The sequence below is a fragment of the Oncorhynchus clarkii genome, chromosome 3 (genome assembly GCF_045791955.1).
Source record: "Oncorhynchus clarkii lewisi isolate Uvic-CL-2024 chromosome 3, UVic_Ocla_1.0, whole genome shotgun sequence".
Lineage (NCBI taxonomy): Eukaryota > Metazoa > Chordata > Actinopteri > Salmoniformes > Salmonidae > Oncorhynchus > Oncorhynchus clarkii.
In genome coordinates this window covers 68487300-68503398 of record NC_092149.1, presented here as the reverse complement: position 1 = coordinate 68503398, position 16099 = coordinate 68487300, and the positions used below count along the sequence as shown (strand labels likewise).

At 43.4% G+C, this 16099-nt stretch overlaps 1 protein-coding gene across 2 annotated transcripts in view; it reads left to right on the top strand.

Annotated features, from left to right (window-relative positions):
* The first annotated feature begins 6801 nt into the window (after positions 1-6801).
* Positions 6802-16099, top strand: part of LOC139406092 (ecto-NOX disulfide-thiol exchanger 1-like) — a 40421-nt gene continuing 31123 nt past the window's right edge. For both annotated transcript variants that reach the window (XM_071148559.1, XM_071148560.1), the window contains exons 1-4: positions 6802-6975; positions 7082-7234; positions 14250-14417; positions 14616-14822. In XM_071148559.1, the coding sequence (XP_071004660.1) occupies positions 6966-6975; positions 7082-7234; positions 14250-14417; positions 14616-14822 (538 nt within the window). In that variant the 5' untranslated portion in view covers positions 6802-6965. The remainder of the gene's footprint in view (positions 6976-7081; positions 7235-14249; positions 14418-14615; positions 14823-16099) is intronic.

The window sequence follows — 16099 nt, the reverse complement described above, 5'->3', positions numbered from 1 at the left end:
CTGTATATGGGAGAGATCTGATGTAAGAGTGTGTATATGGGACAGATCTGATGTAAGAGTGTGTATATAGGACAGATCTGATATAAAGTCTGTATATGGGACAGATCTGATGTAAGAGTGTGTATATAGAACAGATCTGATATAAAGTCTGTATATAGGAGAGATCTGATATAAAGTCTGTATATAGGACAGATCTGATGTAAAGTCTGTATATAGGACAGATCTGATGTAAAGTCTGTATATAGGACAGATCTGATGTAAGAGTGTGTATATAGGACAGATCTGATATAAAGTCTGTATATGGGACAGATCTGATGTAAGAGTGTGTATATAGGACAGATCTGATATAAAGTCTGTATATAGGAGAGATCTGATATAAAGTCTGTATATAGGACAGATCTGATGTAAAGTCTGTATATAGGACAGATCTGATGTAAAGTCTGTATATAGGACAGATCTGATGTAAGAGTGTGTATTTAGGACAGATCTGATATAAAGTCTGTATATAGGAGAGATCTGATATAAGAGTGTGTATATGGGAGAGATCTGATATAAAGTCTGTATATAGGACAGATCTGATGTAAAGTCTGTATATAGGACAGATCTGATATAAGAGTGTGTATATGGGAGAGATCTGATATAAAGTCTGTATATAGGACAGATCTGATGTAAAGTCTGTATATAGGACAGATCTGTTATAAGAGTGTGTATATGGGAGAGATCTGATATAAAGTCTGTATATAGGAGAGATCTGATGTAAAGTCTGTATATAGGAGAGATCTGATATAAGAGTGTGTATATGGGAGAGATCTGATATAAAGTCTGTATATAGGAGAGATCTGATGTAAAGTCTGTATATAGGAGAGATCTGATGTAAGAGTGTGTATTTAGGAGAGATCTGATATAAAGTCTGTATATAGGACAGATCTGATATAAAGTGTGTATATAGGACAGATCTGATGTAAGAGTGTGTATATGGGAGAGATCTGATATAAGAGTGTGTATTTAGGAGAGATCTGATATAAGAGTGTGTATTTAGGAGAGATCTGTTATAAGAGTGTGTATATGGGAGAGATCTGATAAAAGAGTGTGTATTTAGGAGAGATCTGATATAAGAGTGTGTATTTAGGAGAGATCTGATATAAGAGTGTGTATTTAGGAGAGATCTGATATAAGAGTGTGTATATGGGAGAGATCTGATATAAGAGTGTGTATATGGGAGAGATCTGATAAAAGAGTGTGTATATGGGAGAGATCTGTTATAAGAGTGTGTATATGGGAGAGATCTGATATAAGAGTGTGTATATGGGAGAGATCTGATAAAAGAGTGTGTATATGGGAGAGATCTGATAAAAGAGTGTGTATATGGGAGAGATCTGTTATAAGAGTGTGTATATGGGAGAGATCTGATATAAGAGTGTGTATATGGGAGAGATTTGATATAAGTGTGTGTATATAGGAGAGATCTGATATAAGAGTGTGTATATGGGAGAGATCTGATATAAGAGTGTGTATATGGGAGAGATCTGATGTAAGAGTGTGTATATGGGAGAGATCTGATAAAAGAGTGTGTATATGGGAGAGATCTGTTATAAGAGTGTGTATATGGGAGAGATCTGATATAAGAGTGTGTATATGGGAGAGATCTGATATAAGAGTGTGTATATGGGAGAGATCTGATATAAGAGTGTGTATTTAGGAGAGATCTGATGTAAGAGTGTGTAAGCACAGGAGTGTTCCCTCTCACACTGTCTGTGCATCCTGAGTGTGTTATTCTGTTTAATTAATATATGTATGATGCATTATGAACCCCTCATAGACAGTGTTAAAGCGATAACATGATATGCACTGGGGTCAATAAAATATTGGTATTTGAGAGGGCAGATAATCATACTTTGGCATGTGAGATATCTGTGTTACAGTGGGGAGTGAGATATCTGTGTTGCAGTGGGGAGTGAGATATCTGTGTTGCAGTGGGGTGTGAGATATCTGTGTTGCAGTGGGGAGTGAGATATCTGTGTTGCAGTGGGGAGTGAGATATCTGTGTTGCAGTGGGGAGTGAGATATCTGTGTTGCAGTGGGGAGTGAGATATCTGTGTTGCAGTGGGATGTGAGATATCTGTGTTGCAGTGGGGTTTGTGATATCTGTGTTGCAGTGGGGTGTGAGATATCTGTGTTGCAGTGGGGAGTGAGATATCTGTGTTGCAGTCGGGAGTGAAATATCTGTGTTGCAGTGGGATGTGAGATATCTGTGTTGCAGTGGGGTGTGAGATATCTGTGTTGCAGTGGGGTGTGAGATATCTGTGTTGCATTGGGGTGTGAGATATCTGTGTTGCAGTGGGGTGTGAGATATTTTGTGTGTGTTGCAGTGGGGTGTGAGATATCTGTGTTGCAGTGGGGTGTGAGATATCTGTGTTGCAGTGGGGTGTGAGATATCTGTGTTGCAGTGGGGTGTGAGATATTTTGTGTGTGTTGCAGTGGGGAGTGAGATATCTGTGTTGCAGTGGGGTGTGAGATATCTGTGTTGCAGTGGGGTGTGAGATATCTGTGTTGCAGTGGGGTGTGAGATATCTGTGTTGCAGTGGGGTGTGAGATATCTGTGTTGCAGTGGGGTGTGAGATATCTGTGTTGCAGTGGGGTGTGAGATATCTGTGTTGCAGTGGGGTGTGAGATATTTTGTGTGTGTTGCAGTGGGGTGTGAGATATCTGTGTTGCAGTGGGGTATGAGATATCTGTGTTGCAGTGGGGTGTGAGATATCTGTGTTGCAGTGGGGTGTGAGATATTTTGTGTGTGTTGCAGTGGGGAGTGAGATATCTGTGTTGCAGTGGGGTGTGAGATATCTGTGTTGCAGTGGGGTGTGAGATATTTTGTGTGTGTTGCAGTGGGGTGTGAGATATCTGTGTTGCAGTGGGGTGTGAGATATCTGTGTTGCAGTGGGGTGTGAGATATCTGTGTTGCAGTGGGGTGTGAGATATTTTTTCTCCAAGAAATGTGTCAATGTAAATGAAAAATGTTCAAATGTCGATGGTTAAGAACCCTTTTCTCTGACATTTTTGACAAACTGTCAAAGATAGCAAAGGGATGTTTGGAATCTTCCCTGACATATGGAATCACTGGAGAATTTAGCAGGGCACATATGAGAACCTCTGACTTCTGTGGAATCAAATCTATTTGAAACAAGTGAGAAGCTTATAACTCTAATGTTGGTTTCTGAATGTTATTTTATTCTTAATGTGGACATCCTGCGTAACATTTGGTACTGATATGCACCGGACACATATGTGGAACACATTAAGATCTTCTCTCCCGTTCAGGGCTACAGATGTAGGATCTTAATTTGAGCCAGTTTGCTACAGCAGGAATATAATCCTGCAGCAACAGAAAATGTTAATTATTACGTAGATTATAATTAATAGACATTTTTGTAGGCGCTGATACATTTTTCTTAAGGTAAAATAAAGTCTGACATTTTAAGTGAAAATTACAAACTTCAGAAGCCTTTTAAAGCCTCAAATACACTTCACGTTTATAATGCCCCGTTCTCCTGCAATAGCACACTGTCCTGTTACTAACATTTATCTAGGGTTAATCGCTCCTATCCATACTAGCGTCCTAGTTAGGATGCATGCCCAATACATGGATTCATTCTATGTAGTATGCAACATTGAGCTTGGAACAGAGCCGACCCCTCTCCTAGAAATGTTGACCTGTAACATTTTTCCCTGTCCTCCATGTTTGTGTTCAGTGTGTGTGGTTGTGTGTCTGGTGTGTGTGTGTCTGTGCACAGCGGTTCTAGGTCTGAGCGTTGCTGCATCTGCTTGTGAAAGATTCAGAGATTTCAATTGAGCTCCTGAATGTTGAAGAGGACACGTGTTCTGTTGTGAATATTTAATGCTGTGTGAAAGTGAGCCCTGGGTATCTACGGACGACCACGAGAGAGAAGGGAAGGAGAGAGAGGAGGTGGAGGAGTGTACAGAGAGGGAGAGGAGAGGAGGTGGAGGAGTGTACAGAGAGGGAGAGGAGAGAAGGTGGAGGAGTGTACAGAGAGGGAGAGGAGAGGAGGTGGAGGAGTGTACAGAGAGGGAGAGGAGAGGAGGTGGAGGAGTGTACAGAGAGGGAGAGGAGAGGAGGTGGAGGAGTGTACAGAGAGGGAAAGGAGAGGAGGTGGAGGAGTGTACAGAGAGGGAGAGGAGAGGAGGTGGAGGAGTGTACAGGGAGGGAGAGGAGAGGAGGTGGAGGAGTGTACAGAGAGGGAAAGGAGAGGAGGTGGAGGAGTGTACAGAGAGGGAGAGGAGAGGAGGTGGAGGAGTGTACAGAGAGGGAGAGGAGAGGAGGTGGAGGAGTGTACAGAGAGGGAGAGGAGAGGAGGTGGAGGAGTGTACAGAGAGGGAGAGGAGAGGAGGTGGAGGAGTGTACAGAGAGGGAGAGGAGAGGTTTAGCTGAGAGATGGGGGAAGGAATAAAGGCAGCAAAGAAGAAACTTGACACAGAGAGAGGGGGATGATGGAGTGGGGGGAAGAGAAACAGCCTTGTCACTTGTCAGGGGGGTAAGCTGTTCAATCAAACTGCAGTGAAAACAGGGCGGAGAGGAGAGAGAGAACAGGAACAGAGGGAGAGGGGAAGAGAGAGGAGAGGTATATATTTATGTTTGTGATGCTACATTACCTCACTACTCAGCATCATGCTGGTACCACCTAGAGAGATAGACAAATAATGAGAGAGAGAGAGAGAGAGAGGAGAGAGAGAGAGAGAGAGAGAGGGAGAGAGAGAGCCGAAGGACAGACAGTGGAGGATGAAATATTGCCTAGTGTTTGTGTTTGACAGTAAAGGAGATGTTGTCTACTGTGCCCCATTGGATACATGATTGATTTTGGATAGGAACAGCATACCAAATGGAGGTGTCTGTGTATAAAGCTGTTCAGCGTAGTTAGGCTCTGGAGTGGAATGATGCTTCTAAAAGCTCAGAGTCACAACGATGACTTGGTCCTCATACTGAACATGACTGGAGCTACTGTTATAAGATATTGTATGGGACTGTCCTCAAAGGGGCTTGTTTTCGCAATCCTGAAATTCATCAACCTCCCTTGTTGGCCTGATTGTAATAAAATGTCCACTGTGTGTTTCTGTGTGTCATTATTATTCCTAGTGCAGCGCAGTGTTCATAATGTGTTTGTGATGACAACAGTGGCAGGTCCTATCAGCCTAAAGACACAGGAATGTGTTGACATACAACAAGTAACTCTAAAGATAACTGTATTTGTCAGCCAAGTGGGAATAAAAGTTTCAGACATGGGCCTCGCTCCAAAACCCACAGAACTGAAGATATCCCAGAGCTATTTAAAGGAAGGAAAACTGTTGTTAATGAAAAACTATTAATATGATTGTATCTTAGTTACGGCTGGGTGGTGTAGCGGCTGACTTGATTTCCTGGTGTCAGAGTTGAATAATGATGATTACTGCGGGGTGGTCTGAGACGACGGAGGAGGCGTGACAGGAATACAGATCACACTGCAGCTAACTACAGTCCCTTAAGAAACTATAAACAACAATGACACAAAAAAAAATATGGAATTGGAGCAAATGCATGCTTTCTCACAACACGTATTGAATACACCATACCGGTAGCCTTTCCTCAAAAAATGAACAGTTGATATTTGGATTGAATAGAATCGTCTATAGGGTCCTGTGTTCATTGACTTACAGTACAGTGTCACATTCCTACATTACCTCATTATGCCAATCAGGGATCGATCAGAATTCTGACACATTTCACAGGGAAATGGGACTTTTCTCAAAACAACCATTGATTGAGTTAGGGGTTAAAGGTCAGCCCATAAGAAATTTGACAGAATGCAGGAAGACATGTTGTCACGGCAACTGAGTGCCTGGTCAGCTGTGTCTTGTTTGGAGGTATTTGTGTGTGTATGTCTGACAGAGCGGGAGAGAGAGAGAGAAAGAGAGAGAGTTGGAGGGAAAAAAGGGCAGAGAAAGGGAGCGAAAGAGAGAGAGTGGGAGGGAGAGGGGGAGATGGAGAGAGAGGGGGAGAGGGAGGGAGAGAGAGAGAGAGAGATGAGAGAAAGAGTGGGAGGGAGAGAGGGAGAGAGTGAGAGAGAGGGAGAGAGAGAGGGGGGCTGCTATTGAACAAGACATGTAGTTCTGTGTACATGTGTGAATGTTTGTCTGTATGGGAATAGGATGTCAGTAACATTGTCTTGCTGATTGAGGTGTAATTAGGTGGGAGGGTTAGTGGTTAATGGTCAGATGACTGACTCACCCCATAAGACATTTGACAGAAAGCAGGAAGATGTGTTGTCACGGAAACTGAGAGAGAGAGAGAGAGAGAGAGGCAGGGAGAGAGCAGGCATGAGCGGGAAAGAGCGAAAGAGGAAGAGAGATGGAGAGAGAGCGAGAGAGAGATAGATAGAAGGAGAAAAAGTGGAAAAGAAAATGGGAGAGTGGTAGGGAGCGATAAAGAAAGAAAGAGGGAGAGAGAGGGAGAGGGAGAGAGGGAGGGAGAGAGGGAGAGAGAGGGAGAGAGAGAGAGAGAGAGAGAGAGAGAGAGAGAGAGAGAGAGAGAGAGAGAGAGAGGAGGGCTGCTATTGAACCAGACTGTGTACATGTGTGAATGTTTGTCTGTATGGGTGGAAATAGGACTTCAGTAACAATGTCTTGCTGATTGTATTGTGCTAAAGCTGCATCTGCAACCATTTGATTGTAAAACATTGATTCAAGTTGCAGAACTGCTCTGTTCTTCTTTCCCACCGGTTTAGCAGAGGGGAGATGGGATCCTATCTATAACTGAGTACTTCAGCCCTCCATTCAACTGTTCTTCTCCTCATCCCTCCATCCTGTCCTGTCCTGGTCCGGTGTGGTCCGGTGTGGTCCGGTGTGCAGCCTGAGGGAGCTGTGGTTCTGATGAGAGCTCTGGAAGGTAAAGCCAGAGAGAGGAGCTCAGAGGACCTGGTATGGCCAGCGGTACGTACTATAATACTGGCTACTCCACCTTCACTAATATGTTAACTACAGCTCTGGTCTCTTCTCCTTCCTCCTCTAACATTCTTGTTTCTCCTGTCCCTTGTAGCAGCAGACGGTGTAGGGAGCCTGGGGAGCCTGGGGGTGGAGCATCACCTCAGTGTCCATGACCACGTGGTTAATGACCACGGAGCCTGGGCCACCGCCATGAACAACCTGGGCATCGTACCCATGGGTCTCAGAGGGCAGCAACTGGTCTCAGGTAAGACATTGGCAGACCTCCTTCTCACCCCTTCTCACCCTCCCCCACCTTATCCCCCTCTCCTCTGCTTAAAAATCCTTCAGTCAAATTGTTCAATATTGTCGAGGCCATAAGGAAGGAAAGAGTGCCCCATGGACTAGGTTTGGAAACATTTGAGAAGATCGTAAAGGCATCAGGTGAACTCTGCACTTCCTTCAAGAGTCCCATTATTCCTATGATGGCATCCTACTCCTCCATCACCTCCACGGCTCCACCCACAGCGCAGGCCAGTCATTGATTACCATAGAACTAGAATAGATAGATACTGTATATCCCTGTGGCTGGGAATCCAGGCTGCAGCATGCTATACCAAACCAGCGCTGCCAATCCCTTTACTGGGCAGCAGAGTCGTTATTCTATGTTAAACTGTGTTTTAGTCTATTTGCTTGGGGATAGTTTGAGGAGGTAAGTATGCTGAGAAAGAAGATATCTTTCAGGTGCATACAATCCCCTTTCTTTTCTTATAATAATACAATATTCAGATTTATACAAAGAAGACCTAAGAAGATATGACCTAAGATTCAATATATATTACAAGTAAAATCCCACAGATTACCATTGTCTTCTGACAATCATCATCGATAATCACATTTCCCAAATTCAGTACTCAATTCCTCAGCAACTTGCCCACTGTAGGACTGTTGTAATTGTTGTGTCCCCATCAGCAGCTAGATAACAAGGTGATTATCTAGACGTTGTTCCCTCCCTGCAGAGTGTCTGACTGAGGATAGGAACAATACACTGAAACCTCTGGTCTCTTCTAATGGCCCGACTCCATGTCTGTCTCTACTCTGATGCTAATGGTGTGTGTGTGTGTGTTTGTGTTTGTGTGTGTGTGTGTGTGTGTGTGTGTGTGTGTGTGTGTGTGTGTGTGTGTGTGTGTGTGTGTGTGTGTGTGTGTGTGTGTGTGTCCTATTATAATTACCATTATGACAGTGTAGTCACCGAGGACAGAGGGAAATCCGGCTGATTAAAATTCATGAACAGATTTCAGATCATGCATATTTATGGAGGTTGAGATGGAAGGCTCTGTCATTTGAATTGTATATTTTGAGTTCATTTCATTTTGAGCTGTCTGGGAAATCAGTCCTGACTGAGCTTCTGGATGATTAGCTAAGCTTCTCTCTAGGACACTTTGCTTAATAGATTCTTGTTGGAAAAATGCCTTGGGTCCTTTGCACTGGATGACATTTTGTCCTACACACACACACACACACACACACACACACACACACACACACACACACACACACACACACACACACACACACACACACACACACACACACACACACACAGAGACACACACACAGACAGACAGACAGACAGACAGACAGACAGACAGACAGACAGACAGACAGACAGACAGACAGACAGAGAGACAGACAGACAGACAGACAGACAGACAGACAGACAGACAGACAGACTCCTCTTATTTTATTCAAGTATATAACACAAGAAACCACTCTATGGACTAGTCTATTCTATTCTATGGACTATTATATGAAACGTATGTAATACTATACATGTCTAACGTATAGACTGGGCCTCTGTCATGATCCCTGGTGATTCTACGGTTAAAGTTTAACCACACTGATCTCACTTGTATAGTATTTTCAGTTGTGGATTTATATTAAAAATGTGAAGCTCCTCCAAATGTACAGGTGCTCTACCATTTTATTTGGACTTCATTTCAACTTGTTTCATGAAGTCCATTAGGTTTTTATCAAGATTCTCAGTGATCAGTCCCTATATAAAGCAGCTTCACCTGCGTGCTGAGCACACAGGGAGGTTTGGAAGCTGAGGTTGTGTAAACCCTGAACAACTAAATACATGGATTTAACTCCGGAAAGCTGAGGTTGCGTAAACCCTGAACAACTGAATACACGGATTTAACTCCGGAAAGCTGAGGTTGTGTAAACCCTGAACAACTAAATACATGGATTTAACTCCGGAAAGCTGAGGTTGTGTAAACCCTGAACAACTGAATACACGAATTTAACTCCGGAAAGCTGAGGTTGTGTAAACCCTGAACAACTGAATACACAGATTTAACTTCGGAAAGCTGAGGTTGCGTAAACCCTGAACAACTGAATACACGAATTTAACTCCGGAAAGCTGAGGTTGTGTAAACCCTGAACAACTGAATACACGGATTTAACTCCGGAAAGCTGAGGTTGCGTAAACCCTGAACAACTGAATACACGGATTTAACTCCGGAAAGCTGAGGTTGTGTAAACCCTGAACAACTGAATACACGGATTTAACTCCGGAAAGCTGAGGTTGTGTAAACCCTGAACAACTGAATACACGGATTTAACTCCGGAAAGCTGAGTTGTTTGGAGAAAACATTTTCAAATAATCCAGCCACCCAAGTCATAGACTACATTTCTATGAACTTGTGCAGTGATTTTTGGTAGACATTTAGAAAGTTCACGTAGAAAATAGGTGCATCAATGTCAGTTTAGGGCGCATTTCCATGTAACTATTATGTGTCAATCAAAACAGTTGGACGTAATGATGTCACACCCCAACAAAAACGTTTCTGAAAAAAACTAGTGTCTAATAAAAATGTAGTGGTTGAAGTGTTTCCATTACCCATTTAGGTAAATTACGCATGAATAAATTGGCAACACCTATCTGTTTCATGTCTCAGGTAGCCTGCGAAAGCCAGTATGGATAGAATGCAGTAGTGTACACATATGTGCCAACGTATCGCCGCGGTCTGGGCCATGGTAAAACTTGCGCTCCAGTAAATCTGAAATAATTGGAAGTGAAACTTGCCCCCCAACCAGAAAAACAGGGTGAAGCAATTCAGGCATTTGGTTGGGAGTGTTGGGCCGGTGGCTGAGAGGTGGCTGGTTCTGCTCCCCGATTCCACTCGGTGGGGGATCTGTCGATGTGCTCTTGGGCGGGGCGCTTGACCCTGGTTGCTCCTGTGGTTCGCTCTGGATGGGATCTTCTGCTAGATGACTTGAATGTGATGTAAATGTTGAGCGGCTTCACTGCAGGTAGATTGTGTTTTAAAATTCCATAAAAATAAATCAGGAATTCATGAAAGTCAGCACAATCCTTGTCCTGCAAAGAAACCTATTTTTTTATAGCTGAAAAAATGTATTTTGCAAGCAGAAGTCCTAGGCAGAAGTCCTAGGTAGAAGTACTAGGCAGAAGTCCTAGGTAGAAGTCCTAGGTAGAAGTCCTAGGCAGAAGTCCTAGGTAGAAGTCCTAGGTAGAAGTCCTAGGTAGAAGTCCTAGGTAGAAGTCCTAGGCAGAAGTCCTAGGCAGAAGTCCTAGGCAGAAGTCCTAGGTAGAAGTACTAGGCAGAAGTCCTAGGCAGAAGTCCTAGGCAGAAGTCCTAGGCAGAAGTCCTAGGTAGAAGTCCTAGGCAGAAGTCCTAGGCAGAAGTACTAGGTAGAAGTCCTAGGTAGAAGTCGTAGGCAGAAGTCCTAGGTAGAAGTCCTAGGTAGAAGTCCTAGGCAGAAGTCCTAGGTAGAAGTCCTAGGCAGAAGTCCTAGGTAGAAGTCCTAGGCAGAAGTCCTAGGCAGAAGTCCTAGGCAGAGGTCCTAGGCAGAAGTCCTAGGCAGAAGTCCTAGGCAGAGGTCCTAGGCAGAGGTCCTAGGCAGAAGTCCTAGGTAGAAGTCCTAGGCAGAAGTCCTAGGCAGAAGTCCTAGGCAGAAGTCCTAGGCAGAAGTCCTAGGCAGAGGTCCTAGGCAGAAGTCCTAGGTAGAAGTCCTAGGCAGAAGTCCTAGGCAGAGGTCCTAGGCAGAAGTCCTAGGTAGAAGTCCTAGGTAGAAGTCCTAGGTAGAAGTCCTAGGCAGAGGTCCTAGGCAGAAGTCCTAGGCAGAAGTCCTAGGCAGAGGTCCTAGGCAGAAGTCCTAGGTAGAAGTCCTAGGCAGAAGTCCTAGGCAGAAGTCCTAGGCAGAGGTCCTAGGTAGAAGTCCTAGGCAGAAGTCCTAGGCAGAGGTCCTAGGTAGAAGTCCTGGGCAGAAGTCCTAGGCAGAGGTCCTAGGTAGAAGTCCTAGGCAGTTGTACTAGGCAGAAGTCCTAGGCAGAAGTCCTAGGCAGAAGTCCTAGGTAGAAGTCCTAGGTAGAAGTCCTAGGCAGAAGTCCTAGGTAGAAGTCCTAGGCAGAGGTCCTAGGCAGAAGTCCTAGGCAGAGGTCCTAGGTAGAAGTCCTAGGCAGAAGTCCTAGGCAGAAGTCCTAGGCAGAAGTCCTAGGCAGAGGTCCTAGGTAGAAGTCCTAGGCAGAAGTCCTAGGCAGAAGTCCTAGGCAGAAGTCCTAGGTAGAAGTACTAGGTAGAAGTACTAGGCAGAAGTCCTAGGCAGAAGTCCTAGGCAGAGGTCCTGGGCAGAGGTCCTAGGCAGAGGTCCTAGGCAGAGGTCCTAGGCAGAGGTCCTAGGCAGAAGTCCTAGGTAGAAGTCCTAGGCAGAAGTCCTAGGCAGAAGTCCTAGGTAGAAGTCCTAGGTAGAAGTCCTAGGTAGAAGTCCTAGGTAGAAGTCCTAGGCAGAAGTCCTAGGTAGAAGTCCCAGGTAGAAGTCCTAGGTAGAAGTCCTAGGCAGAAGTCCTAGGTAGAAGTCCTAGGCAGAAGTCCTAGGTAGAAGTCCTAGGTAGAAGTCCATCACGTGCCCCACCTACCTTCAAAATGATTCTGCAATCATCATTTATTCGAAAAACGTGATTCCATAATAATTTGTCACAATAAAGAAAGAAAGTGTGTGTGTATGTCTGTGTGTCTGTGTGTGTGTGTGTGTGTGTGTGCATCTCCGCGTTCGTTTGTGTGTATGTATGTGGGAATCCTAAAAGGATGCCTCTATCTTTGTAGTGACTGGGTGTATTGATACACCATCCAAAGTGTAATGAATAACTTCACCATGTTCAAAGGAATATTCAAAATCTGTTTGTTTTTTTACTCTACCAATAGGTGGCCTTCTTTGCGAGGCATTGGACAATCTACCTGGTCCTTGTGGTTGAATCTGTGTTTGAAATTCACTGCTCGACTGAGGGACTTCACAGATAATTGTCTGTGTGGTACATGTTAAACTCTATTATTGCACACAGAGCGAGCATGCAAATGATTGTGACTTGTTAAGCAAATGTATACTCCTGCACTTATTTAAGCTTGCCATAACAAAGGGGTTGAATACTTATTGACACAAGACATTTCAGCTTTTCATTTTGTATGAATTTGTAACAATTTCAGAAAACATAACTCCACTTTGATATTATGGGCTATTATGTGTAGGTCAGTGACAAAATTCAGAATGTAATCAATAAAGAATTCAGGCTATAATCAAGGGGTGTGAATACTTTCTGAAGGCACTGTAGGACTGTTATTACACTGGGGGGAAAAGATCACTGCATTGAGTGTGCTAGATTTGGAACTTTCTTGAGTGTGACTGGAAAGTCAAGGCAGAGTTTGACTGGCTGATTTGATTGGTTTCACCCTATCCAACCCTCGCAGATCTGGGATTACGTGAGGAAAAGAAGGAAGGAAAGATCCAGACGTTCCATTGGGTCAGTACTGTACTGTACAGTCCTTCTCCTCCTCAATCAGAGACAGCAGGGCTGGACGGCTGGATTGGATCCTCCTAAGAGCCAAGGGAAAGACAGATTAATACTGATATCCTCCTGGAGCACAGAACTGAGGTTAAACAGGGAGAGATGGAGAGATCTGGAATGACAACGAGAGAATGAAAGAGATAATGGGGACTGTTCAAATACTGGGGGAGAGAGAGGGAAGGGAAAAATAAGAGTGAGAGAGAAGAGGAGGAGAAAGCTAATGGGGGTTACAGAGTGTGTGTGATGGATGACATCTCACCTTCACGGTAATTAAGAGCAGCTGTTTCCTGAGGGGAGATCCAGAGCCTAGCAAACCCAGTGGCCACTCTCACAAACCTGCCGAGGGGAGAGAAGAGAGGGAGGGAAGAAAGGAAAAGAGCGAGAGAGAGAGAAATGAAATGATGACAAAAACAAAGTGTGAACTCTCTCCCCCTGGCAGACGTTAGCAGAGCGTGGCCGGGGCCACTAACGGCCTTGAGTTATTCTCACCGGGAGGGGAAAAGAAAGAGAGGAAAAAGAAACAGCATTAGTTGATGATGAATGTGGGGAGAGGATACATATCATTTACCTTTTAGGATTACACAGAGAACACTTGAATGCCTTTTCCACAGATCTACACAATCTCAGATTACACATGATTGCGACTCAGGAGATTTATGGGCGATAATCTTCCAGATTTATTTTCTCTGTCTTTTCTCTCTCCAGCCTCAAGGACTTGCAGCTTCTCTTAAAAACTCCTTCTCTGTAATAAAACACACTTGACTTATTCACAGCGCCAGATACTTTCTCTTCGAGGCTTCGCCAGATACAGCCAGTATAGAAGCAGGACTTATTTGCTTTGCAGCCTCTTTAGAACAGCAAATACTGCAGTGTAGGGATTTATGTTGAGCACTGCAATCTTTCTGACAGCATCACATAGAATCATTCTCACTCCTACACACACTATTTACACTCACCTTCTGCTGATAAACTTACATCTGCAGTGAGGACTTGATTGATGATTTCATAGATGTGATTCTACATTTGTATATTTATATCTGTATCCATTACTATTTGTATCCTCACAGTAGCGACAGGCTTGTGTGACAGCTGCAGTCAGATTTGTTTCTACTCTAATATAGATCAGTGTCTGTTTTCTCTCTAAGACCTGAGAAAAGGAAGATTTCTGCTGATGTCTTGTCCGTTCTACCACTCTCATTTTGTTGTGTTCTGAAGATATGAATAGGTTGTGTCCATCTATCGCTCTCTGCTCTGTCTCTGTCTCTGTCTCTGTCTCTGTCTCAGTCTCTCTCCTGCAGATTCTACCTATATCCAGGCTTTGACCAAGGGCTGGGCCTCATTGTACATCTTTTCTTCTCCCTTCCCCTCCTCTCCTCTCCTCCAGACTAACTTTCCTTTTCCTCTCTCTCTCCTCCAGATTCTCTCTGTATCCAGGGCTTTGACCCAGGTTTGAGTCTCCTAGCTCCCATCAACCCCATGATTGCAGGTATCAGCCTGGTCCCTCCTCCCCCTGGTCCCCCTGAGATGCCCATCATCAAGGAGATCATCCACTGCCAGAGCTGCACCCTGTTCCCTCAGAACCCCAGTAAGCACACATACACACACACACACACACACACACACACACACACACACGCACGCACGCACGCACGCACGCACACACTAACGCACACATTCTTGCATGCTTTTCCAAATTAGTATAAATGTATTCATATATTGACTGTCCGTAATATGGTCACAATAATTGCCATTAGATGTGACCAGAGCATGTATGATGTTCCAGACCTGCCTCCTCCATCAACACGGGAGCGGCCACCAGGGTGTAAGACGGTGTTTGTGGGGGGTCTGCCGGAGAATGCCAGCGAGGAGATCATCAGGGAGGTGTTTGATCAGTGTGGTGAGATCATCGCTATCAGGAAGAGCAAGAAAAACTTCTGTCACATCCGCTTCAGTGAGGAGTTCATGGTTGATAAGTCCCTCTACCTCTCTGGTCAGTACTATACTATACCAATACTATATCCATACACACAATTTATATACAATGCTGTCTACCTCTCTGGTCAGTACTATACTATACCAATACTATATCCATACACACAACTTATATACAATGCTGTCTACCTCTCTGGTCAGTACTATACTATACCAATACTATATCCATACACACAACTTATATACAATGCTGTCTACCTCTCTGGTCAGTACTATTCTATACCAATACTATATCTACCGTATACACACAACTTATATACAATGCTGTCTACCTCTCTGGTCAGTACTATACTATACCAATACTATATCTATACACACAACTTATATACAATGCTGTCTACCTCTCTGGTCAGTACTATTCTATACCAATACTATATCCATACACACAACTTATATACAATGCTGTCTACCTCTCTGGTCAGTACTATTCTATACCAATACTATATCTACCGTATACACACAACTTATATACAATGCTGTCTACCTCTCTGGTCAGTACTATTCTATACCAATACTATATCTATACACACAACTTATATACAATGCTGTCTACCTCTCTGGTCAGTACTATTCTATACCAATACTATATCTATACACACAATTTATACACAATACTGTCTACCTCTCTGGTCAGTACTATTCTATACCAATACTATATCTATACACACAACTTATATACAATGCTGTCTACCTCTCTGGTCAGTACTATTCTATACCAATACTATATCTATACACACAACTTATATACAATGCTGTCTACCTCTCTGGTCAGTTCTATTCTATACCAATACTATATCTATACACACAACTTATATACAATGCTGTCTACCTCTCTGGTCAGTACTATACTATACTATATCTATACACACAATTTATATACAATGCTGTCTACCTCTCTGGTCAGTACTATTCTATACCAATACTATATCTATACAGACAATGTATATACAATGCTGTATACCTCTCTGGTCAGTACAATTCTATACCAATACTATATCTATACACACAACTTATATACAATGCTGTCTACCTCTCTGGTCAGTACTATTCTATACCAATACTATATCTATACACACAATTTATATACAATGCTGTCTACCTCTACGATCAATACTATACTATACTTGACTTTACTATACTACTGTATACTTTACTATACTATACTTTACTTTAATATGCTACTGTATACTTCACTATACTATACTACTGTATGCTTTATATGCTATACTGTACTTTAGTATTGTATACTATACTATACCATGCAAATGCTATACT